This window comes from Dipodomys ordii, unplaced genomic scaffold (assembly GCF_000151885.1).
Source record: "Dipodomys ordii isolate 6190 unplaced genomic scaffold, Dord_2.0 Scaffold50, whole genome shotgun sequence".
Taxonomy (NCBI): Eukaryota; Metazoa; Chordata; class Mammalia; order Rodentia; family Heteromyidae; genus Dipodomys; species Dipodomys ordii.
Window position 1 is genome coordinate 7,320,405 of NW_012267266.1, and position 26,758 is coordinate 7,347,162.

General features: G+C 35.5%; 2 protein-coding genes across 2 annotated transcripts in view; one reads left to right on the forward strand and one right to left on the reverse strand.

The window, feature by feature from the left end:
- Positions 1–3,004: 3,004 nt before the first annotated feature.
- Positions 3,005–23,579, reverse strand: Slc25a46 (solute carrier family 25, member 46). Its single transcript, XM_013020433.1, has 8 exons — positions 23,149–23,579; positions 21,217–21,259; positions 19,898–19,955; positions 16,389–16,466; positions 13,070–13,170; positions 11,379–11,435; positions 9,594–9,651; positions 3,005–4,825 (listed from the first exon to the last, which is right to left on the reverse strand). Exons 1-8 carry the CDS (start codon positions 23,447–23,449, stop codon positions 4,247–4,249), a joined length of 1,275 nt encoding a protein of 424 aa, XP_012875887.1. The 5' UTR covers positions 23,450–23,579; the 3' UTR covers positions 3,005–4,246.
- Positions 23,580–23,657: 78 nt separating this feature from the next.
- Tmem232 (transmembrane protein 232) overlaps positions 23,658–26,758 on the forward strand; it is a 205,411-nt gene continuing 202,310 nt past the window's right edge. Inside the window, exon 1 of the mRNA XM_013020318.1 lies at positions 23,658–23,731. The gene's annotated coding sequence lies outside the window, so the exon portion shown is untranslated. The remainder of the gene's footprint in view (positions 23,732–26,758) is intronic.

Below are 26,758 nucleotides of genomic sequence, written 5' to 3' on the forward strand. Positions count from 1 at the left end.
CTTGAGCCACAGCACCACTTCCGGCTTTTTTCTTTTTGCTTATGTGGTGCTGAGGAATCGAACCCAGGGCCTCAGGCATGCAAGGCAAGTGGCTCCACCACTGAGCCACCTTCCCAGCCCTTTTTTTCATTATCATTTTTTTCATTATCTTATTATTTCAGTCATCAGTATCATCTTCATTCCTTCCTTCTGCTTGGCTTACTTTTCTTTTTCTAGTTCCTTAAAGAATTTGCCCTTTGCCTTTGTCATTTGGACAACTGCTTGATGTCTGACAAGTCACAAACTTCTTCCTTAGAGAAATAATAGCATGAGATCAAACAGCATCACTTCAAACATCATAGTAAAATCATTGTGAAATAAAATATGAAAACCTTTAGAGGGATTTTTAATTGGTGGGAAAAAAGTTTAATTTCACACACATATTTTTCTCGATCTTTCCTTCCTTCTGAAAAATACTTTAACCACTCTCCTGAGTAGTCCTTTATCTTCAATAAGAGAAATACATTGGTTTTAATTCAATATTTTATTGAACTTTTCATATTAAATAACTTACTAAAACATTTAAAATGCCAGTGAGACCAAAGCAACTTAACAGAAAAAGACAGACAAAACACCTCCTTGATTGGGGTAATCTTGTATAAGAATCAGTGTCAAATCACAAGGTATTTGTTACTCTGCCACACAACTTGGTACTTCATCCATCAATGATATTCAATGGCTCAACATACAACTATATACATTTTGGCTCAATAAACAGTTATACACACACACACGCACACACACACACACATATAGTGAGAGAGAAAAACAAGAGACAGAAATACCAACATAAAGTATCACTCAAATTCTAGTGCAATGCTGTTACCAAGAAATTTTACTTGCTTATATTCTTGAAAATGATTCAAACCTGGATCTTTTCAGCAGCTGGCCCCATAAGAAAACTGAGTGCAAATACCTTTGAAAATTTCAGTTGATATCAGCATTTTTTGAGTAGATATATGAATAGTTGGATTGAAATATTAATATTTCAATATTGTAAGGAAGGATGAACACTGAAAAATTAACCATGCAACTTATAAGCAGAGATGGGAGAAGACTGATTTATGAAATGGTAACCTCTTTGTACAACACCTTAATAATAACAATAAAACTTTTTAAAATATTGTGCACAACCAATAAGAGTAAATGCTTTTGCAGCTGCCACAATGCTAGTGTTGAAAAGACAGTTATGAATAGTCAGGCAGATCTGCAGAAGTGAACTAGATTTTTTGCCTTAGCCAGGTAATTCCAGAAGTCAGGAAGCTGAGGCAGGAGGAACTCCCACAACCTCCCAAAAACAAATCAAGAAAAAGGAGGAAAGGAAAGGAAGAAAAGCCAGGCACTGGTGGCTCATGCCTGTAATCCTAGTTAGTTGGGAGTCTGAGGACTGTTTTGAGGCCAGCCCAAGAGGAAAAGATTGTAAGACCCCTGGTTAACTGATGGCTGGGCACAGTGATATGTACCTGCCATTCTAACTTCTTGGGAAGCTAAGAATGAGAGGACTGCAGTTGCAGGAAGCTAAGAATAAGAGGACTGCAGTTGCCTGGGCAGCTAGGAAACTCTACCTCAGAGGACAAAGCTGGGCATAATGGCATCTAGCTACAACAGGAAGCCTAAAATAGAAGGAACATAGACCAGGTGACTGGGTAGGAAGCAAAATCCAATCTCAAAAATAAGTAGTGAGAGAGGAAAAAAGGGAGGGGCAGGGGAAGGAGAGGCGTGGCCAAATTGTATAGCACAAGGCAAGCAAATATAAAACCTCAATTTCAAAACCAGCCAAGGATTTCCCCCCAGAGATCATTTATTTCTCCAGTTTTGGTTCTAAAAGCAGTGGCTACCAAGCACTCCAATCTATTACTTTACAAATTCACTTGCTTTTACCATTTTATAGCATTTAATGCTAGAAATTTGTAGCCTTGAATAAATAACTTTATTAACCTAGGGATTTTTAGAAGCCCACAAGAGAACATCTGAGGAATCACTATATACACAACTTAGCAAATCAATTCATACATTGACAAAATAGGTTAATTTTAACCAATTTTTAATTCAATGACTTTCAGCCTATTATATTCAAACTAAGAAACCTACAATGTAAGGCAAACACATCATAAACTCATGTCCAAAGGTGGTCCATAAGAGGACCACTAGACCTGTGGAAATATTAATAGAATGATATCTATAAAGCTATTGCTTTTACTAAATTAAAAATACTCTCATCTAATATCCTGAGATTTATCCTATGGATATTAAATTGTGGCATCCATACAAAAGAGAAACAACTTTTAAAAGGAAAAAAAGTGTATTTGATGATTACTGCTTTTATTTTCTAAATTCATTGAAAAATGGGTGGCTAAATTATTAAGTGCTTAAATTTCAAAGGTTATATTTAATTTTGGAAAAACAATAATTTGTTTTACTTAACACTTTTCAATTTTATTTTCATGTTAATTTGTATTCTTTCTCCAAATTAAGACATGTGTCACTAAGCCTATCAATCTGATGATTACATCAGAAAAATTACATTAAAAATTATGTAACTGTATTCATGGTAATAATATAGTGTATAATCTTGAAATAATCTTGAAATATGTAAGTTTTAGCTATTTGAAGATTTTCACTGATTTTCATATCACTACTTGATTTCACTGATTGTTCTAGAAATTTTTAAAAATTGAAAATTTTGTTTAATATTTCTCTGAAGTCAAAGTCACCTTGATTAAAATAAAAATAAAGCTTATAGGAAGCATATTATTATAAATACTTAAAAGATTACACAACAATTCAAATGCAAGAAAAGTTAAATCTCATAGACAAAGTAAAACACTCTACAAGATCAATCATAAAATACAAAATGTGATCAGTAACATTTATTTTCCCTCAGTGCAATTTAAACTTCAAAGTGGGAAACACATAGTAAGCAGACACACAAGACAGCTGTGAGAATTGCTACTTATATATTTTTTCACACCTCTGAATGAACAGGATTTAATCCACCAAATGCAATGTAGGAATAAAAAATATTAAGCAATTTTTTTGCTCATTTATTGAAATGTGTTCCCCTAACCCCAACAAAACACAAAGACAAATTTCTTTAAAATGTTTGTATTTTTTTAGTATTCATCCAAACATTTAAACTTTTAAAAAATAAAAAGTGATCAAGATACCTTGCTTTTTTTATGTAAGCATACCTAGTACGGAGAATAAAACTGTAGGCAAAACTGAAAGAAAAAAAATCACAGCCATTATTTATGATGACTATTATAGAAGGCAAGAGACACAAATTTCCAGATGAAATTTAATTTTGCCTCCTCTAAGGTAAGTCATTCAGAAACAAAAGGCGAGTAAGGTTTGTTTAAGTACACAAATTTGTAAATATGGAAACAGTAATAGTTGTCATGATTACTTTCTTAAGAGTGGCTCCAAAAGTAGTCTGACATGTCACATTACTAGCTAAGCAAGTCAAACCGCACAATGTATGACGCTGGCACTGAAACACTCAGTTTGGATGGGGACACTATATTTGACTTAAATCCTTTGGGCCTCTTGGCTTTTGTTATTAAAGCAGATGATTTCTTAGTATGCAATGTTTATCTACAAGTACAGAATTCCAAGTTATATTTGTGCACACAATTGGCTTCATATAATACATATATACAAGCCATTAAAATAGCTTTATAGGGACAATTTAAACTTCTTTGATTCCTGCTGACATATTGCCAGATGTGATCCTTAGATTTTTTTTTCCAATGATGACATCATTTATTTGCTTAAAGGTAAGGCCTCCTGATACTATACTGTATTGAGGATCACATACCCAAATCAATCCATAAGGTAAAAATCAATGTAACAAATATTACAGTCCGGTAGAATAGATTGAATTCAATGAAATTTCATTTTATATTTAATGATGATATATTTGCTTTTTCCCAGCAACAATTTTGCTTTAGCATGAGTGCTACATTAAAATTTAATTCTTTCACAGTCTTATCTTTATTTAGTTTTGAAGTTTGGAATCATTTTGATCCAAAATATATAGGTATACTTCAAAAGAAATAAAAGTCAATTTAATCAGCTTGGGCTTTGTCTACCAGTTTCCCTTTCCAATCCACTTTTTTGACTCAGTATGTTGCTTTTATCCCTCATAATTTCATGGCAAATTATCCACATTATGTTTTCTCTACTAAGCAGTGATAGAACCTAAATCTCAAGCAGCATTCTGAAGAAGTGCAGTGTAAATAATTTTGGTAAACTGCAGGATAACTGCATGCAGTGTATACTGTATCATAACAGCACCAAACCCTTTATAAAAACCAAGCACTCCTTCCTCCTGCTTTATGGTACTGATACAGTCTCTCATTCCCTCATATTGTGTATTAATTGGAAGCACTTCATAGCCAAGGTCTGTGTTGTCAATTATTGTGCGTGTTCCTTGAATGTGAAGGCGGTGCAAAACTGTTTCCAGTGGGTAAAGTATTACGTCAGAGCAAAGACTGGCAACAAAGTTAGCAATAAGTTCTGGAAAATAAGCTTCCAGTATACACTGTACAGGACAACCACTTTCAGCTAGGTGGCTAGTGCAAGTCTTTCTCTTTAGAATTAGTAGGACAAACTTCTGAATGACTGTGCTGATGATGTAATGAAGAACTCCATGCAGCACCGTAGGGAAGATCAAGGAATGAAGTGGCAGGAGTCGCTTGCTATGAGGCACCCCCAAGCCTAGTACTCTTCCGATTCCTTCTCTAATACATTCCAGTATGCTAGAATTTTCTCGAATTATCTCACTCTGAAATGAAAAGAATTAAGTCAAACAATTTAAAAAAGTTTGCCACAAAGAACAAGGGCATACTAAAGCAACCAGCACAACCATGTTAACTGCAGCATTGTTTATCATAGCCAAGATATGGAATCAACCCAGATACCCATCAGTGGATGAATAGATCAAGAAGATGTGGTATATATACACAATGGAATTATACTCATCCATCAACAAGAATAATACTGTAACATTCATAAGGAAATGGAAAGGCTTAGAAAAAGTTACATTAAGCGAAGTAAGCCAGACCCAGAGAAACATAGGTTGGATGGTTTCCATTTTTTGTGGTAACTAGAATATGTCTATAAACCTATAAACACACTAGATGGTAAAAAACAATGCACTTGGACACGATAAATTATGTGGGTCTCTAGACATTCATATACAGAGAGACCAAAAGAGGTTAGGAGAAGATCACAAACATGCAACAGCTATGCATCTGATCATATAAAATAATATTTTTGAAATGAACTCCAGGAAATAGGAACCAAGTTTTTTCTTTGTTGCTGTTTTTCTTTTCTTTTCCATTTGTCTCATTTGTTCATTTATCTATTTTGAGGAGGCTAAGAAGGGGCACAGAAATGGTAGGGCAAAGGGCGAAAAAATGCAGCAGTAATACTCATCATCCACTATGTTGAAAATGAACTATACAACTTGTGGGTGGGGAAGAATGGAAAAACTGGGAGAAGAGATGGAAGGGGTAACTCAAAAAGAAATGTACTCTTTAGCTGACTTATGTAACGGCAAACCCTCTCTACAGCACCTTTACAATAACAATAAAAATGCAAAAAAATAAATATTTTACTTAAAAATTTGCCATAAATAAGGAACTTCATATAGGTCAATTTAAAATTAATTTACTGACAAACAAAGTATCAATAGTTTTAAGGCTCCAATTGTTATCTAGGCATTAGGTCCTTTTTCCAAAAGTGATCTCATAAAACAGACAGCAATGAAGTTGGAAGGTATTCCTACTGAAGCAGAGAGCTGGGGAAAGAGAGAGAGCACCACAACACCTGGTATTCTCAATCTAAAGAAGCTTCACAGCACTCAGAGGCAACAGCATGAAGATTAGGCAGGCAGATTAAGACTAAAGTTCTGAAGCATGGGTTTAAATTTTGCCTCCTTTAATTATTGGTTATGTAATAAGGTACTTAATGTGTCCTAAGCATTAGTTTAGCATTCTATGAAAATGGAAATTAGCACTATCCATTATTTATGCACAGAGCTTTTCTTTGAAACAAGAATAGTAAAGACTGGGTACTCAGTAAATGTTGGTCTCACCTGAATTATCTGAATTACCTGCCTTTTTATAACCTTGGGGACAAGAATAAGGAAGTTTGTGATAGAGATAAAAGAGGCACCGAACCAGAGAAGGAACAGCTAAAAGGCTAATATGGCTGCCTTGCTGACTGTAGAAGAGGATATAAAAAGGCATACTATGTTTTATAGACTGCTGAATAGACTCTGGCTTCTAGTCAGATGGGGAATAACTACTTGGCTTTATGTAGAAGATGGACACAATGTCTTTGTTTTAAATAATACTGGCAATTATGCAAAGGATGGCAAAAGCACAAGCAAGTGTAAGGTACTGAGTTCAACATAGTCAAATATATATATATATGAAAAAATTTAATATATACATATTATATATATTTAAATACACACATACATAATACATATATTTAATTTTATTGCTCAGTACCCATATCTGCAATCCTAGGTACTCTAGAGGTTGAGGCAGGAGATCCTTTATCAAAAATAACCAGTAAATAACAGAGCTAGAGGAATAACTCAAGTGGTAGAGCTCCAGCTTAGCAACTGAGAAGCCTTAAGTTCAAACTCTAGTATCATCTTCACTTCACTTCAAATACAGAAATGATGGTGGCTTTGACTACAGCTAAGTAATACAACTAGTTCAATTTTGCCTTTAAACCAGATAACAACAGGGCTTACTAGTAAGACTGTTTAATGTATCAAAGGGAGGAGCCAAGGATGACCAAGACTGTTAGCCATTGAAACTACAGGGACAGCACTATCTTTTACCTACTTAGGAAATGTTGGAATAGTAACTTGGGGAAAAGACCAAGAATTCAAAAATTTAAGCACCAGTCTAGATTATAAGAGAAAGGTCCAAGGCCTAAGGACATAAAAACATGGGAATCCTTAGGAAATAGATACTTCGAACTATGAGACTCAATGAGTTTGCCTACCTGCCTACAAATCTATACTGTGGCCTCTTTCCCACTCCAGTCTAGTTTTACAACAGCGAAAGAGATCCTAATAGTCATAGCTGTTTTGCTAAAATCTGCCATCTCTCTAATGGGCCAAATTATTATAATGAAGTAAATGTCCTATGCCATCAGGTCACTGTTACCACTAAAGCTTTATCTCCTGCTAACCCCTTGCTTATGAGAACCAATCATATCAACCTCCTTTCTGTTCCTCAGACCTATATGATACAATCTCTTTGTACATTCTTTTCTTCTGCTTAGAACCTCTAAATATCCATGTTTTTTCAGCCTTTGACCCTTACTTAAATATTACCTTGTAGAAAGGCCTTTACTGATCTTAAAAAAATACTACCTGCTCTTCCTATGTATGACACATTCTACTTGCCTCCCTTGCTTTACTTTTGCTTTCCTTAAGGCCTATCAGCATGTGAGATACCTTAGATGTGTCTTGATTAGTCTTTCTTCCCCCAAAACATATAAGTGCTATGGAGGCAAAGTACTGTTGCCTGTTTGTTTGCTGCTGTGGCCCTGGGTCTACAACAATGTCTGATACAGGCTGGTACTCAATGAATACTTCTTGAACTAAAAGAAAAATTTAGCAGTTAAAGAAAACGAAAATAAAAAGGTAACTCGAAAGAAATCTTGATATAACATTATGGTAAAGTTGATCTTAGGTAATATGAATCAATATAGATCCTCTAATCACCAATAGGATGGATGTAAGTGGTCTAACTCAAACACACTAATCCTGCACATGAATATAGAGTGGACTTCTAAAGCACAAGGACTAGTACAAAAAGGAGTGAATTAGAAGGAAGTTCTTGTTCACAAGCTTCAAGGAGGTGCTCTTCATATAGATCCCTTGTTTTTGAGGAAAACAATTTTATGAAAAAGATCTGAACTCTCTAGAAGGGCAAAGAATCACTAAACTTGGAAGAAAGCAGATATTGTGATAAGCTAGATAGGAAGAATGACACTGAAGGGCACAAATAGACAAATCACATATAGTTGTTGATGTTAGAAATAAGAAGATAACATTAGTTTTACAGAGTGACTCACAAAAATAATAGGGAAGGGATCTTCCCTAAAACTAAAACTAATCTCTTGAGTCAGGGTGAAAATTGAGACTGAAATGAAGATTAGATTTATATGAGGAAATGCGCTCTCCCAGGATAAGTATAAATTAAAATCAGAGAGGGCCAAGGACAGAGCCTTAAAATACAAGAGAAGAAATGTCAGAGAAAAGATGTGCAAGACAGTAGAAAACTGAGAAAAGAATTTCACAAAAAGCAAACAGACTCAAAAGGTGAGTGCTAACAAACAGATATGGAGCAGGAAACACAAAGGTAGAGCCTGGGTATGAAAACATTCAGAGAAAATCAACATCAGTGAAGTGTACATGTAGAAAAGTACATTTAATTTTTTAGAATTCAATTATTTAGAATTCAATTCAATTTGTGAATAAAAATGTATGGTTTAAAAATTTCTTTAAAGTCACAGATCTAATTTAAGTGGAGAAATGTCCTTCTGTTAAGTCTTTCTCAAGCTAAAAGTTACTTTCTTACAATATATTATGGTACTTGCTTTTCCTTCAATTAATTATCCTTTATTGTTAAAGACAAGAATATTTAGAAAGTGATAACTAAACTCTATAGTAACAAAGGTTTTATCAAGAACACAATGTCAAACACAAGAGGAAGAAGTACGTTTAGATCACATGATGTTAATTTCAGTTAGCTCTAACAACAACAAATCAAAGCATAATGGTGAAGTTAAAAAGAAACTAAAAGGAAAAGCATACAAAGAAAAGGCTGATCTAGTAGAAGTTTTTAATACAGAGGACACTCAAACACACTGAAGAAAAAGTAATGCTAGAGTAACTGATACTGGAACTAGAAGCCAGGTGTACAATCAGTTGATTTTTGCTTATGAGTCAAGTTAAATTGAGTTCACCTCACAGTGAAAAAGTATCTGACATTTAATCCAATGTACTTCAAGTGCCTCCATGTGGTCAGAAATAGTAAAACAAGCAAACAATTTAAAATTAGAGCAGGAAATTCAAGTTTTGTAGCATTTACCACATCAACAGTATTAAATGTTCATCCGAAGGCATATTTAAGAAGAATGCTATTGGTAAACTATATTTGGGCACCATATAATCTGTTTTTATGATTATTCATTGAAATAAGTATTAATGTAGCATCCTATGATAATCCATAATCATCTGAGTTATAAATAGGGAAAAAGTTTATATTCTTTCTGTTAAGAGCAAGTCACAGGCTGGATTATGAAATGTCTGAAAAAAGAGTGTACTTGCCTCTGGAAGGCAGAAAATGAATTAAAACTATAAGTATGGCCTAAGTTGCAAGAGAAATATACACAGCAGAAATGTGTAATGATGAAGGACACTCAAGAAAATTTTTGTATTTAAACAATCAGATAAACACAGTACATTGAGTATCCTCTATAACTTTATCTAAAGGAATGAAAACAAAATAGCTCACCTGTACTGTTTCAATTAGGCTTGCTGAATAAAAAGGCATTGCCACTATGTAAGTTAGGCTGTAGAAATTAAAAAGAATTAATCAGTACACTGAAACAAGTCAATTACTTAAATTAAATTTGCAAATACTGCTTTAATGTATCAACATAATTTATGCTTAAGATAGAATGATCTTTTCAAAGTTTTTAACTATTGTTTGTTGCTTTACAGATATTAACCTCAAAAACCTGTAACATAGGATGCTTTATTAAATAGAGGTTAAAAAACTCAATAACACAGGGAAACTCTGCAAAGAAATAGATTTTATTTTCAACCAATATAATGTAGGATTATTGGACTCAATGTTTAGACATCTACTGGTATATAGGTAATGCAAGCCTATATATTTGATTCTTAAAATTTAGGATCTTATACTCCACAGCCTGCCTTTTAGCCATGTTTGACTATGTATACTTTCTGTTCTAATCATCATCATTGTCTTTTCCTAGACATCCTATTAGCCACCTTTAATGAAAGTAAAGCCCCCTTTTATTATTAAAAAAATATTGTACAGTTTTGCAAAGTTGTTTCCATCACCATTACTAAGTTACAATAATACTGCAACTTTGCAAGCTTGTAAAATACAGTCATTTGAAATGATACCAAGGTGGGACTTACCTAACCCTTATGGGCCAGACCATGGTTAAGTAGTGATTTTCAAGGTGAATGGAGCATTACCAAGTAATAATGTGCTGGAATGCCCCATGAAAGGAGCCAGCAAGCTGGGGGATTTTCAATTCAAAATCTTAAAAAAAAATTTAAAAGGAGTAAGATTCTAGTCTATAAAGAAGGTAACTGTTGTAAAAAATAAAATCACTAAATGCCTTTAGGGTTACATTTTTTTTTTTTTTTGGTCGGTCGTGGGGGCTGAACTCTGGGTCTGGGTGCTGTCCCTCAGCTTTACAGCTCAAGGCTAGCACTCCACCACTTGAGCCACAATGCTACTTTTCTAGCTTTTTTTTTCCTGCTTATGTGATGCTGAGGAATCAAATCTAGGGCCTCATGCATGCGAGGCAAGTACTCTACCATTGAGCCAAACTTCCCAGCCCAGGGTTACATTTTTCATGTCATTATAGGTATGTGTTTCCTTACCAATAACCAAATACCACATACAAATACATCTCTGCTTAAGAATAAAATACACATTGAATACCCCTTGTCAAACTTTTTAGGATCATATGTATTTCAGACTTTGCATTTATTTTCAAAATTTTATATTCTTGCATGCACATAATAAAGATAACTGGGGTGGGGCCCAGTTATCTATATTTTATATACAGTTTACAAACATAGCCTGAAAATAGTTTGCACTTATATTTTTGTGTGCCTGCCTTTTGACTCTGGTCTGTCATATGGGCCAGGTATTGTAAAATCATGACAACTGTGGTATCATGATGGTTCTCAAAAATTAAAAATTTTGAAGCATTTCAGATTTTAAGTTTGGGATATTCAACCTGTAATAATAATATTCTTGGAAAAATTTGGACTAAATGAACTGAAAACTTTTTAAAATTTCTACCAAAGAAAGGATAATATGTGTGAGTCCCACAAAGTCAAACTAATGAAAATTATTTTACAAACCACAGTATTTCAGGATTGAATTCCTAAACTGTTACTTATCCTTTGAAGATTTATTCCCATAAATATTTCATTGTTCTAAGTTCACTGTTCATTAATAAGACTTGTTTCAGCACTAACACTATAAAATTAATAGAAACGCAATAAAAATGCTACCTTTGATACTTACGATTTCAGTAAAAGATGTTCACATATTTGTTTAGGATTCCATTTATGTGCAATCTCCCTAAAATTTAAGAATAAATTTAAATAAATACAACATCCATGTTATTTAAAATATTCTTAAACTAGCTTAACTTAAAACATAATTAATTTTTATTTTTTAATATGTAGAATTTAATTTTTAATTTTTTGGGGGTGAGGCTTGAACTCTGGGCTTGGGCACTTTCCCTGTGCTCTTCAGCTCAAGGTGAGTGCTCTACTGCTTGAGCTACAGCACCACTTCTGGTTTTTCTAGTGGTTTAACTGGAGATAATACTTTCCTCCGCAGGGTTTGAACTGTGATCCTTAGATTTTAGCTGCCTGAGTAGCTAGGCATGAGCCACCGACACCTGGCTTAATTTTTACTTCTTAATTTTTGGAGGTATTGAAGTTTGCTAGGCAGGTGCTCCAATTGAACTACATTCCTAGTCCTTTTGAGAAACATTTTCTAATAGTGATGACTGTCCTTTCTGGAATATATTTCAGAAAACTGCTGTGGTTCAAAAGAAAAGGTGTTTCTGTATGTGCTAATAAAAGAAAGAGTTATGAATGAAGAAAAAGTTGTAACTGACTGTAAGAACCAACTGGAAGTGAAATTAAGGGAAGAAATATAAAAGTTTAGAAAAGCACAAATGAGAGAATGAAAAAGGAAAACAGGATTAGGAGAAAATAGGGAACGAAAGGTTTAAGCATGAGAATATAAAAACAAGAAATTGTAAGTCTGCCTTACCACAGATTTAATATGCACACAAAATATTTTTAATAAAAAGAAATTTCTAAGAAAAAATTATAATTCTGAGTGTATTATAAAGATTAGTTACTGGGAGAAGCTATCAGCACTTCTGTATTATGGTCAGTATTGTTTGATCTGAAGAATGTTTTTTTCTCCTAAGGCAAATGGTATCCCTAAAACAAAGCAAAAATTATGGTAATATACTAAAAAGGGCACCGAAAAGTGCTTAAGAGATCCAGTAAGAGATTTTCAGATTTGCAGAAAGGTGGCAGGTCTTTAATGGAAGTTGAGTTGCATCAGGGGAAAAATAAACTCAGTATAACACTAAATTCTGTGCAAAATCTGCTTGGAACCATATACGCATAGATACTAAGGATCTACTGTAACCATAATGGAAAATAACACATTCTTTTGTATTACTGATAATTTCCAAAGCACCTTTACTTTTAACAGTGACATTAATTTTGTGATTATGTTAAATCCTACTGTTTGGGTTTTTTTTTTTGAGCACCTAATAAATAACAGATTCTGCAAGGTGTTTCATATGAATGATTTGTAATTGTCGTCATGACTCTCTCATTTTTGTATAAGGATCAGAAAGGGTCCGTAATTAGCAGGTTCAGATTTCTGGTAGCTTTTGGAATGCAAGTAAACTATTCCCTAGACTCTGAAACAGGTTTAATTGAAACACAAATCACATAATGTATTATAATCAAATAGCCTATATGACAAATAGAAATAGCTCACATACTCCTATTTATTCCTTAGCTAGCAGTAAGCTATCATATGGCAGGAGCTGAAACATGGATGTCAATACATATTACAAGAATCATTTGTCTCAATTACATAGTATTCAACAAGGTATTTTCAGAAGGTATGGAATCTTACAAAAATGAAATGTTAAGAAAATGACAAAATAAAAGTACCTTGGCAAAGATGTAAATTCACTAATTAAACCTTCTGCTCCAAGTGTGACACCTTGGACAATAAACGTACTTCCCATTCCTTTCCATAGGGATCTTGGTCCCTGAAATAAAAAAAATTATCATTATACCTGTTAATTTCTAAATATGAAACAAAGAAGGATGTGCAATAATTTTTTTGTCTTGTCTGTCATGGGGCTTAAACTCTGGGCATGGGCGCTGTCCCTCAGCTCTTCAGCTCAAGGCGAGCGCTCTGCCACTTGAGCTACAGCGCCACTTCCGGTTTTCTGGTGGTTTATTGGAGATAGGAGTCTCACGGTCTTTCCTGCCCGGGCTGGCTTTGAACCGTGATCCTCAGATCTCAGCCTCCTGAGTAGCTAGCATTACAGGCATGAGCCACTGGCTCCCGGCTGTGCAATAAAATTTAATATTGTATTTATACTTTCTAGTGTTTTTCTGATGGAAATCTAATAAATTTTTCTTATAAGAATCATATTGTAGCCTATCACTAAACGTTTTAATGGTAGGTGGACTATATTTAAGCCAAGATAAACACTCCAAGCTGGGTGCTGGTGTCGCACTCTTATAATCCTAGTTATTAAGGAGCTAAGAGCTGAGGATCACGGTTCAAAGCCAGTCCAGGATGAAAAGTTCATCTCCAATTAATCACCAGAAAATCAAAAGCACCACTGTGGTCAAAGTGGTGGAGCGCTAGCCTTGAGCAAAAAGAGCTCAGGGATAGTGCCCAGGCCTGTGTTCAAGACCCACAACTAACAACCCCTCAAATACATGAACACTCCAATTAATTAAATGTCCCTAATGATTGATTTACTAAATACCTCATATATTACATAACATATAATAGGGACTAATCAGGAGTGCTGAATATATATGGTTATATATTTATGTAAAATGTATATATTATATGTAACATACAGAATATAAATATAATTTACTGTATATTAATTATCTATATTTTCAACATTCCCTATTAGGCTAGCTGCTACACCGGTACTTCAAAATTCACGTATCTATGACTTATCTCAATCATAGCCATTCACCACAAGTCTTTTTTTCTCTGCTGCACTGCTGATCTTCCTAGATAGCAGCTACATCATCCTAGTATCTAAATCATATACAGCCACATAACACTTGTCTCACTTTTCCTATCTAATCCAATTACCAAGTCCTATAAATTCTGCCAAGTCTTTCACAAATATTATTTTTCCGTCATTCCTGAAGTATTATGTCTGTAAATATTACATCCATTTCATTATTTTTTTAAAAATTTCATTATTTCTTATCCTGAGACTTTCCACAATACCATTATTGACAATAATAGTTATCTACAAATTATTAGTAAAAAGTATATCAACATATTGCAATTAAATAGTATTAGAAGTTTAATTTCTTTTGATCACAGCCCCGTAGCAGAAATTATTTACTCTGTGCATGTATGAAAATACAGAAATGTTCTTGATTCATTTTGTTCATTTTAATAGGAAAAAAAGAACCTCAGATTATATGATGTCAGTACATACAAACAACTTTTTTATTTTTAAAAGCTACATGGAGCAAGAAAAGGAGGTATATATACACAATGGAATTCTATGCTTCCATCAGAATGAATGACATTACCCCATTAGTAAGGGAATCGGAAGATGGAATAAATCATAGTAAGTGAAGTAAGCCAGACCCAAAGGAACATAGGTCCCATAGTTTCCCTCATTTATAATTAGTATATGTCTAGGATAATCCTAGCAGATGAACAGAATAGCTCAATAGCTATGTACATATGATTATATAAGACCATGCTAAATGAAATGAACTCCAAGATTTGGACACAAGAGGTTTTTCTTCCTTGTTCTTGTTTTTAATGTACTATGTGATATCATTTTTCTTTTGTGTTTTTTTTTCCCCTATGGTTTATCCCCTGTGGTCCCTGTATTTGATTTTGGTACCCTGGATATTGTATATAGGTTTATGTGAATTAGGTAAAGGAAACAACAAAATGGTGAGACAAAGGACAAAAGGGGAACCAATGCAACAGTGATACTCACAAGACAATATGTTGGAAATGATCTGTACAACTTAGGTGGGAGAGGAGTTGGGAGGGAGGGAAAGTGGGAGAAAAATGAGGGAGGGAGTAACAAGTTCAACAAGTAATGTACTCGCTACCGTACTTATGTAAGTGTAACCCCTCTGTATGTACATCACCTTGACAATAAAATTTTTTTTAAAGTTACATGATATACCACCATGTAAACATAATGCAATTACTTTACTGGCCTGTTGATATATATGTCATAATTTCCTCTTATTATTATGTACACACAATGACATCTTTGCTCACACATTTTAAAACATCTGTATGTACCTTTATGTGAAAAAAGTTCCAAGAGAATGAATAAATCAAAAGTGTACCCACTAAAAATTTTGAATGGATACTGCCCCACAATCTTGTTTGTTCAAAATATTCTAGTCATTGCTTAAAAAAAAATGTAGCTTTAACGATCAAGTGTGGTTAGTTACAGGATTCTCCTTATTTTTCTAGCACCTTCTTCATTTTTGTTCGAAGTTCCTATTGTATTGCCAATAATTCCAATCCAAAACATTACAACCTCTCCTTTTCTTTTGCCTTTAAATGATGAAATCACTCTCCCTGTGTAACTAATGTATGTTTTAAGGGAAAAAAAAGCATTTGAAGACTTCTTGATAATAGTTATAGTTATACAACTTGGTATACTTCCCCAAAGTTTTCCTGAATCATACCCTGAATTAGACTCTAGTTTGGATAAAATATTTCTCTTCTATATTCTGACAGCATTTTGCACTTCTAATATTGCATCTCACTGTATCATCATCTCAACTGTTTGATACTATCAATGTTACATGTCCCTTGAAAATGAAAATGTATTGCTAAGTTTGAGCAAGCTTTGTATTTCTGCTGAGTTAATTAAGTGAAAATTTGGAACATTCATACTGATAACATTATGAATTTTACCACTGTGTTACCAAATTAAAAGCCATTGACCATCAAGCCCAAATATACAGTTTTTGTTGTTCTTGTTTGGGCAGTGTGTGGGTTTGAATTAAAGTTCTTGCGTTTCTTTCTTTGCTCAGCTAGTACTCCACCACTTCAACAACATCTAAAACCAAGTGTTTTGGATAGTTTTGGGAACTTTTCTGCCAGTGTTGCCTTTAAGCAGTAATCATCTAGACTTCAGTCACTTGAGGAACTAAGGTTACAGGTATGCACCATCAGCATCTGGTACAAATACATAGGATGATGTTTTAATGGGATCCATAGACTAATTCTCACCTGAGTTTTGTTGAAGTTGTACATAATGTTGACGATTGTAAATGGAGTGAGATGGTAATGATCAGCATGGTAATTAACCTGTAAAAAAAGATTTTACATTTTTTTCCTGTTTGTTAAGAAAGAAAAAAATCCATGAAAAATATGAAGTGGAATTACAGCATAAACAGAAATTAAGTTTAAAACCCAAATAAAGTATATATAAACAAAATTACTTCAGAAAGTATTTAAATGACACATTAAGTGTAGCATATCTGGTAATATGAATACAATACTACTGCACAACGTACATAGTAATGTAGACTATATAATAGAGCTTTATTTAGACATTTGAATTTTTAACACTAGAAATACATCCCCTACTCATATGCATTTGGGGTAAGCATTTTCAAACTATAAATTGCAAGTAAGAGCTAAGACAAAAATTATGTAAAGGATCACAATGATGTACACTGGACTATGTAATATCAGCACAATGTAAAATATGCACATCAATGCAAACCTCTTCTGGGACACATATACTTACCATTGGTGTTTTACTGCTCATTTTTCTATACATACTTATTTTTCACTACTAAATGTAAATTAATTTATACTTTAATTTATACTTACCTATACTTTTCAAACCCTAAGAGCGAACAATTATAAACAAAATCAATTTTTAAAGAACATAAGTTACATATGACACCATCATTTGCCATTCCCCACAGCATGGGCCACTGACCTTCAATGGCTTAATGACATGAATGGAAGATTATTTAACAAGTTCAAGATTATTTCCTTAATAATATCAAGGATCCATTTGCTTTTTCACTGTACTGAGATTCCCTAGTGGTACAAAAGCAGGTATGATTCGAACCATTGACTCTTCATCTTGAATTGAGACAGTAGTAATCAGTTATGTTTTAAGTCTCCTATATTCTCCAATCCACATAATCACAGAAAGAACCAATGGTTGCTTAAGAATGTCCTTGGTGATGGGCACGTAGGCTGATTTTGTGTTTTTGTTATTGTAAATAGGGCTGCTTTCAGTGTGGGTGTGCACCTTTCAAATGCATGTAGATTTGCACTCCTTTGGATACATAAACTGATTGATGGACAAATAAAATTTGGTACAAATACACAATGGATTACTTCTCAAACACAAAAATAAAATTATGTTGTTTGCACGAAAACAGATGGAACTGGCAATTATTATAAAATAAGCTAGACAGAAAAAGATATGTTCACAAGTCTCTCATATGTGAAATCTAGCCCTTAAAAATGAATAAAAGAAATATAAAATAGGTTCTATTTGGGTAAAACGCAGTGGGAGGTAGGAAAGCAAAAAGAGAACATATAAGAGGTGATGAATATAATTGAAGTAAGATATCTCTATTTATCTATCCATCTATCTGCATGAAAACATTAATGATGAAACTTATTCCCACTGAAATTGTTTCAAAAGAGAAAAGGGGATGAAAGGGAACAAAATGGAATGACTTTGATCAGGGGTAACTATGTGCATATATGGACAAATCACAAAGAAACTCCTTTGTACAATGAATATATGCAAATTTAAAAATAAAATTTAAAAGAATATCCTTGGAGAAGTTAAATATGTTTACTTTATGAAGTTTTGACCCTTGAATACTTATATTCCTGACTGATATTCTGTGTGTTCCTTAAGAAAGATGATGGTATGAGGGATAACATTTAGATGATGGAATTGCAAGCTGCACTGGATGCATTGTTCATTGACCACCATTTCTCCTGGAAAAACTCCTCTGGCAAACTATAGTTACTATACTTGGGACAGATATGTCCTTGAATATGATTTACAAAATGATTTATAAAAAAGCAGGCTGGGGCTGGGAAGGTGGCTCAGTAGTAGAGCACTTGCCTTGCATTCATGAGGCCCTGGGTTCGATTCCTCAGCACCACATAAGCAGAAAAAAAAAGCCAGAAGTGGCGCTGTGGCTCAAGGGATAGAGTGCTAGCCTCGAGCTGAAGAGCTGAGGGACAGCGCCCAGGCCCAGAGTTCAGGCCCCAAGACCGGAAGCAAAAAAAAAAAAAAAAGCAAGCTTGATGACTAAAAAAATCCTAATTAAAACAATCCTGACAGTATTTTCTCAATAAAAATGGATTTATGGATTTCCAGTCTTAGCTACCAAAGGAAGCTAAGCTCTGAGGATTGTTGTTTGAAGCCAGCCTGGATCAGAAAGCCTCTGAGAACTTTGCCTCCAATCAGTCACCAAAAAGTCAGAAGTTGGGCTGTGGATCAAGTGGTAGGACACTAGTCTTAGCACAAAAGCTTAGGGTCAGTGCCTAGGCACCAAGTTCAAGTCCCAAGATCTATATACGCATACATATACACAAATCTACACACACAATGGATTTCCAAGTAAAAGAATTAAAAAGACTTCTGCTGAGATCAGCTGCATTTATAAGAATTATTTTATATCAATATTATTTTATGTTAATTTTTATGTTAATATTCAAATAACCATGTGTGATAATAAGAAATTGCACATGGGTAAAAGTAGTAATTCAAGAAGCACTGAAAGCTGGCACCCAGCCTGTAATCCTAGTTACTCAGAAGGCTGAGAGCTGAGGATCATGGTTCGAGGCCAGCTGGGGCAGAAAAGTCCTCAAAAACCAGATGTGGCTCTGTGGCTCTAAGTGGTAGAGTGCTAGCCTTAAAAAAAAAAAAAAAAGAGCTCAGGGACAGCACCCAGGCCCTGAATTCAAGCCCCATCACTGACAAAAAAAAAGAGAAAAAAAAGCACTGAGAATCAACTGGGGGTAGATTTTTATGTAACAAAGTATGAAAAGTTTATGTGGTTTCAGATTTCACATTGCAAAATTACCTGTAAGAAATCATCAGTTAGTGAGTCTTGGTGAAATCCAAAAAACACAATTACTTGAAAAGAATATAAAATACTCCTGTTTTCAACTATTAAATGTGCACAAAGCTGTATTCTCCTTTCTTTTAAAATGTAACACATGGAAGTAGAGTTGTGGTTCAAAATGGTAGAGTACAAGTCTTGACAGAAAAAGTTCAGGGACAGCACCCAGATCCTGAGTTCAAATCAAGCTCTGAGACCAATAAAAATAAATAAATGAATACATAATTTTAAAAACAAAACATACTATAAGACACTGGAGATATACATGAGATAAGCTGCTAACTCCTATAATGAAAACATTTACAAAAATGTAGAAGTTATTTTTCATAAATGAGTTACTTATGGAGTATCTAATGATTTTTATTGCTTTAATGAAAAATAGACATTAAAATTTTCCACTTTTAAATTCTAAATTAACAGGTATAACCCAGATAAACCAATGTTCTTTGGGATTCTGAATAGTTTTTAATGTTTTAAAGAAGTTTTGAGACTAAAATATCTTCTATTAGATTTTGCAACATTCCACATAGAATAACAGTTGTAAGCTTTTATTTCATGTATTTGAATTCTGCACTTCCAATCATGGTTAGGACTATCTTAGGAGGTAATAGAAAAAACATTTACCTGACATTGGCGGCGTAGAACAATGCAAGGATGGGCCAGTACATTTTCTGTAAAGAGACTATATAAAAACAATTTATGCATATTTGACTATACATAAATTTTATTTATAACATATATGTCTGAAACCAATTCTTGTCTGAAGCCTCATGCATTATTTCAAGGGATTTAAAAAAATTCAATGCTTTCAAATAATTCAACCAATAACAAAATTCAATATAAAAATGAAAATTAGACCTATAAATTGGTAAAGATAACCCCATATAATATCTATAAAGACAAAAATAGAATTCTATGAATTTATGAGAAATGCCACATCATTTAGCTTGCTATGCCATTTCTTTCAGAAAATGTCCTATAAACAAAATCTATTAGCCAAACCGTCTGTTCTTCGTGATCCTCATTGTAAAAACTTTAATATGACATAAATATATTCAAAATGTAGATTAGTTATTATATAAAATGAATGCTTTAAGCACAGAGAAGCTAAGATTAGTAGAATGGAGCATACATATTTTACGTATACTGATACTAGCATCCTCAGGCTTATTTAGACAAATAAGTTCTTTTCCTTTGGTTAAAATGTTTAAAATAATGAAAGACATTCAGGTATAAAATGCAAGTCTTATAAAAGCCTAATATGTATAAAACTGCTAATCAATGAAGATCACAATAAGTAAGAGGGCTATTTTTAAAATGGTCATTAGCTGAGCTCTGGTGGCTCATACTCCTAATACTAGGGACTTAGGAGGCTGAGATTTGAAGACTGTGATTCAAAGCCAGCCCAAGTAGAAAAGTCTGTGAGACTCTTATCTCCAGTAAAATACCCCCCAAAAGCCTTTTGGTGCTATAGCTCTAGTGGTAGAATGCTAGTCTTGAGCAAAAGAAGCTCAGGGTTCAAGTCCCAGGACTGGCACAAAAAATTTTAAAATAAATGAAATGATCATTAGGAACAAAAAAAAATAAATTGAAGCTGTTCACTATGTGCTAGTTAATTAATAACAAAATCTACATTCTAAGGTAAAAAGTATCTTGGTAGCATCCAAAAATTCAGAGAAGGTTCAAGGCATAATTACTGTTCTTGATGAGGAAGGAGGTAAGACTATATTTGAGTTTATTCTATCAGATACCACAACATGCATGATAAAAATAACTCTGAATTTATGAAACTAAAGTTTCTATCCTTAGATTTTAAATGAATTTTTGCAACATATTATTTAATATTTAGTCTACTACTCCAAATAAAAAGCTAAAGGAGGAAATACCAATCATTAATCACAAATTAGAGACAAAACAATAAAAACTTAATCTTTAAAGATTACCTTGCAAGTCCAATGCCAAATCCAGCAAATCTATTTAACTGCTCTAAAATAAAAGGAGTAAGATTACTTATAACCAATATTAGACTTACTATACAAATAAAACCTTTTTTTCTTATATTAACATGCTAATCATTTAAAACTTAACATCAAGCTCTGCTAGGGCTAAGAAGGTAATTTGAATGTATGAAGGCTTCTGGGACTTGGGCTTTATAGCAATTGTCAGATATTCTTAAAAGTGTAACTATTCATTAGCTCCAAATGACTGTCATCACATAAGGCGGGCCACGGGTTACTAAGCTGTGACTTTTTAAAAAAGGTTTATGTTTATAAAACACGTTTCAATATTAATAATGATAACTTTTTGAAAAATGGTATTAAAAAAAACACTGTAGGGGCTACATCAAATGAGTATGCACAGGGCTAAGAACTATCCGTTTTCATCTTCTGACTGAAACCAAACTTCTTTTTTTTTCCATAGAGATCCCTGACTGATAATCCTGACTTAATAAACACTTTATTAATCCAAGTTACAAGTAAAGCATCTCAAAATAGAAGAGTCTTCTAAATGGGCAAATAAAAATCTCTCTTCCCTATTACCTCCAGTTTAAGAGTTGACATTTAATTCAACTCTATTACTAGTAGTGTATCTTGATATTACTGGAAAAGTTAACAGCTTGAAAAAGTCTCATATGTGTCCTAAGAGCCTTTCTCTTAAGAACATAAAATCTTAATGGTGAGCTAAACAGGAGGCTAGATATTAAATATCAGTGTTCACAAGAGTCGAGTCCCAAACCTTCAAATGAAGCAATGCTCATATTTTCCGTGAGAATGGGCTATGTAAACATGTTCCTTGGGAGACTGTGTGCTTCATATTGAAAGATGTACAAAAAGCTTCTTTTGCCATATTAAGGTTCGGTTCATCTTTTACCTTTTCTATCCTTTTTGTGTGCATAATCATTTTCAAATGTCAATGAAAAATCCATTCATATTTCCTGGAAAGTGTTAAGAAGGCTCTCTTAACCTTGAATGTTTCTCACCTGCCTTTCCTTGTACAGTCAGTAGGTAATATCTCCAAAAAAAACCCTAGTTTTGTTAATAAGCTTCTCACTATAACCATCAAAACGTAATTTAGGTATCTCAGACTGAGTAAGAATGTGCGTAGGCAGCAACTACACATGCACTTTGAATGAATTCATAACTTGTAAGAAATTTTCAGTATTCTCCTGGAATCACTATGACTCAAGGAAGAGAAAACTAGTTAGCTGTCAGAAAGCTAATTGTATGACACTAGACAAAAAAAAAATCTTAAAAACGGATACAATAGCCATGATGAAAAGAGTAAAGGAGACGGATACTTTTGTTTACCCACGTATCCTACACGGTGCACTTAGCGCTAGCACAATTTTAACACCTGTAAAAACTCTTAGCAGTCATTCTACAACGAAGTCAAGAAAACGACGGCTCACAGGTAAAGAAAATGTTTCGGCCCAAGTTTGGCCCTTCCTGTATCACAAGCTCCTCTTCAGAATACACAGCTAAGGAAGGATCCATTAACTGGAGAAAACAGACGCCCAAGTGAATCAGGCAACAGTAAATAACTCAATTTCCTCCTATCTGGATTCAGGCCAAGGGGTGGGTGGGAGGGGGGGGGCTGGAGGTAACACCCCTAAAAACACTCGCTCTAAGACACCCTTACAGCTAAGATGTCTTTTGTTTTGTCTCTTGGAGGCGATCCCCCGAGAAGACGCGAGCGTGGGGAAGACGCAGGAGGAGGCCCTCCCGGGGACAGAGGACGAAAGGAGGGCAGAGGTGTGGAGCGCCGTGGGCGGAGCAGGGCCCGGGCGGACCTCCCGTGGGCGCGGTTTCCGGGGTCCGCAGGCCCCAGGCCGCGGCACAGCCCCTCCCACCCGGCTTGGGCCCCGCGTCCCTCACCGCTGCTCTGGCCCCGCGCTCCGCCGCCGCCGCCGCCGGTGCCGGGGCCGCTGCCGGAGAAGGGGTCCTCAGCGGGGCCCTCGTACGGGGTGGAGGTGGAGGGCACGCCGTAGGGCGGGCTCTTCTCGCCCCAGTGCAGGTTGCGGCTCCCCGGGATGTCTGGGGGAGTCGTCACCCAGGGGCCCAGGTCCGACCCTGAGCTGAAGGACCTCGCTGGGAAAGCGCCGCCAAAACCCGGCTCGTCCCTGGCACCGCCCCGGTAGCCCAAGCCATCGAATCCATCCGGGCGCCGCGGATGCATCGCCGCGGGGGCAGGATGAGGCCGGCCCACCCGAAGCCCACCACCCAGCCCACCGCAACCACCACCGCAGGGGCCACGGCCGCTCAGGGGCCGCACCGCTCCTCCTCCACGGCCGCTAGCGCCGCGTCTAGGGAAGCGTCTGACAACCGGAAGTCACGATGGGAACCCGGAAGGGGTGGGGGCACGTGACCGCAGTTGCTTCCGGCAGCTTTTCGTGCGCGGTTGCTAAGGAGACGCGGCGGCCGTGGATGGCGGGTCGTTGAAACTGAGAGCTTTGGGGAGGTGAGAAGAGGATTAGGGGATTGACGGGAATACACATTACTAAAGACCAGTGGCCTGGGTGGAAGAGGTCAAACGAAGATGTTTCTTCACCGGAGAAAATGCCCCGGTAGATCTGACCCCTTGAGACCCAGGCCTGGTTCGCGGGCGCCACACCCAGGCCCCACACCCAGGCCCCACACCCAGGCCCCACACCTAGGCCTTACACCCAGGCCCCACACCTACCTTTTCCACTCGAGTGGGGCCCACCCACCCCAGGGTGCTGGGGGAAGGTAAAGCTGTGTGGTGTTGGTTCCATCTAGTTCTGGCTCCCCCTGTTAGCGTTTTGAGTAGAAATCCCCCTGAGTCCCCTAACCCCTCAGTGAACAACACATAGGTACCTTGGACCACCAGAGCTTAACCTTCGGTCAAGTTCAAGTAAAAGAGGGGGGAGACAGAAACCCACCCACGACTCTGCGATTCAGGAAGAGTTTCACTTTTTTTTTTTTTTTTTGGAAGCAGCAAGGCTAGTCATAAAGTTTACAGTCTTATTTTCTTTCCTGATGCATCAAAATAGTAGATGATATTTAAATTCAGCATTGTCAATCAAAATCGTCCCCCTCCCCCCCTGAACAACATCCGCTAGAACACCTATGGAGTTCCCCACTACCTGCTTTCGTTAGCTCCATGGACTCTTGAGGGAGAGAGGGTCTCCCCAGGTCTAACTAAGTCTTGCATGGGTTCTTCCTGTGTCTCTTCTTACCGACTGATCACTTAGAATTCCGAGGGCTTCCAGAAAAGAACGCTGACATACTGTTCTCAATCTTCCAGGCCTGAACTTTTATTTAAAGTGATACTCAAGGTTTGAATGCATTGGCATTCTTGGGTTGTGTTGAGTCTTTTGATCTCTTGATAAGTGTGTGTAGTGTTACTGGAGTACTTGCAATGCACTATTGGATAGCATATAAAATTAATTACTGAGTATGACAATAAAAATTATTCTCTGTCCTTTAAGAATCATTGTAGTATAAGGATGGGGTTTGCTTAGTTCCTAAACGTACTTTAGTAAGCTTGTTTGAGTTTTAAGAAGAGGAGGATGGGAGAAAAGGAGATGGGGAACTCTTAAAACAAAAATATGAAACAAAAATTTCACACCTTCATCAGTGAAGAATTAACTATTTAAAGAAGAACATTTGGGTTTCCAGTTAAGGGAAAGTCACTGTTTTTTTCATTAAGTAAGAAATCCAGTACTGCAGTGGATTGGAAGAGTTTCTAGCCTAATAACTTAAGCTAAAAGCCATTTATGGAATTAGAGCAAGATTACTATTATTTGGACTGTATAAACTTCAAATTTCTGTTTGATAAATGAAAACAATAAAAGCATAGTAATGAAAACAGCAAATTATAAATCTGTAGAAACTAGATTTTTAACGGCTAGAATATAAATCAGTATTGTAAATGTGCAAATAGGATTTATAATAAAAGTAAGTAAAAACATGAAAGAAGTGTATAAAGAGGACATTTATAAAGGGAGGGCAAGAGGAGAGGGTAATGAGGTGACTATGATGAAGTACTCTGTACACACATAAAAATAGAATAACTAAAACCATTAAAACTGGAAAATTAGAGGACAAGAAAGGGATGAATTAGACAAGGTATGTTTTATGCAAGTATGGAAATATCAGTGAAATTTTGTATGCTACTAAAATAGTGCTATATCCATACAGAACTTTAATTGAAAAGTGTTTGTTGAATACTTATTTTGTGTTTTAAGAAATGAGAGTAAATAGGCCAGACAAAATCCCTACATTGTTAGAAGTGACATGATAGTTGTAGAAGACAGCATATTAAAAAAATACACTGATGCAAGTTATGAGGCAAACATGTACTATCAGATAATGACATAATTAATTTTTAAAGTTGAAAGTAATGAAGTTAGCTTTTCAAAATTAGCTTCTAAAGTTCTCTCTGAAGAAATGACCATTGAAGAGATCCCCAAGGAAGTAGGAGGGTGAGCCATGTTTATCTTGAAAAGTTTTCCAGGTAGACTAGTACCAAGCCCATGGCCCTATTAACAAGTACAGGTAGCCAAGAGCAAGGCCAGAAGTGATAGCAAATAGAAGTAGAAAGGAGAATCACAGTTAAATCTCAAGGGCAAGATGAATAATGATGGACCACATTTAGGTTTTCTTGAGAGCACTTATATGATGCTATTGTCCATGGGACAAAGGTGGAAACTTTCTTTCTTTAGTAGGTTATTGAAAGCAGCCAAGGAAAAAGACAATAGTAGCGATCTAGAGTGGTGAAGACAATATAAGAACTTAGAATGTTTTAAAGTTTGTGTTAGGAATGGATATTAAGTGACAAAAATATTCATATTTACTGTATGATCTCACCTTTTCATAACAAAATGATAAGATTATGTCAGGCATGGCTCAGCATACTTTTATCTTTATAATTTGTAATTATGCTAAAATGCTAGGTTTTCTTCCTGAGGAAAAATTAAATATGTGCAAATATAAATATAAAATATATTTTACTGTATATAACATTTGAGACAATTTTAAATTATTAATAATGATAAAATAAGGGCTGGGAAAGTGGCTCAGTGGTAGACTGCTTGCCTTGCATGCCTGAGGCCCTGGGTTCAATTCCTCAGCACCACATAAGCAAAAAGAAAAAAGCCGGAAGTGGCGCTGTGGTTCAAGTGGTAGAGTGCTAGCCTTGAGCTGAAGAGCTGAAGGACAGCGCCCAGGCCCAGAGTTCAGGCCCCACGACCGGACCCCCCCCCCAAAAAAAAAGATATTATAAAGCAAATTCAATTATAGATAGTATAGTAGTACAGAATACAGTAGAGGATATTTATAGAAACCCAAATTAATTATCACTAAACAGCATAATATATATTATTTTTAACATTTTACTTCAGTAAATAGATTAGATGAATCAATTTTATTTGAAGATGGTCACATGCAATATTATGTATTCAGTATGATTTGAAGTTTCATGTGCTCAAAGCTTAGTTTTCTTTGTGGCAGTGTTGATAAGTAG

Excerpts from the sequence above, each read along its gene's own strand:
- Slc25a46 (XM_013020433.1), bottom strand. The coding sequence starts at position 23,449 with ATGCATCCGCGGCGCCCGGATGGATTCGATGGCTTGGGCTACCGGGGC. Across the intron at positions 13,171-16,388 it reads ACAACTTCAACAAAACTCAG|GGACCAAGATCCCTATGGAA; the intron begins GTGAGAATTAGT and ends TTTTTATTTCAG. Across the intron at positions 4,826-9,593 it reads GCCTAATTGAAACAGTACAG|AGTGAGATAATTCGAGAAAA; the intron begins GTGAGCTATTTT and ends TTTTCATTTCAG.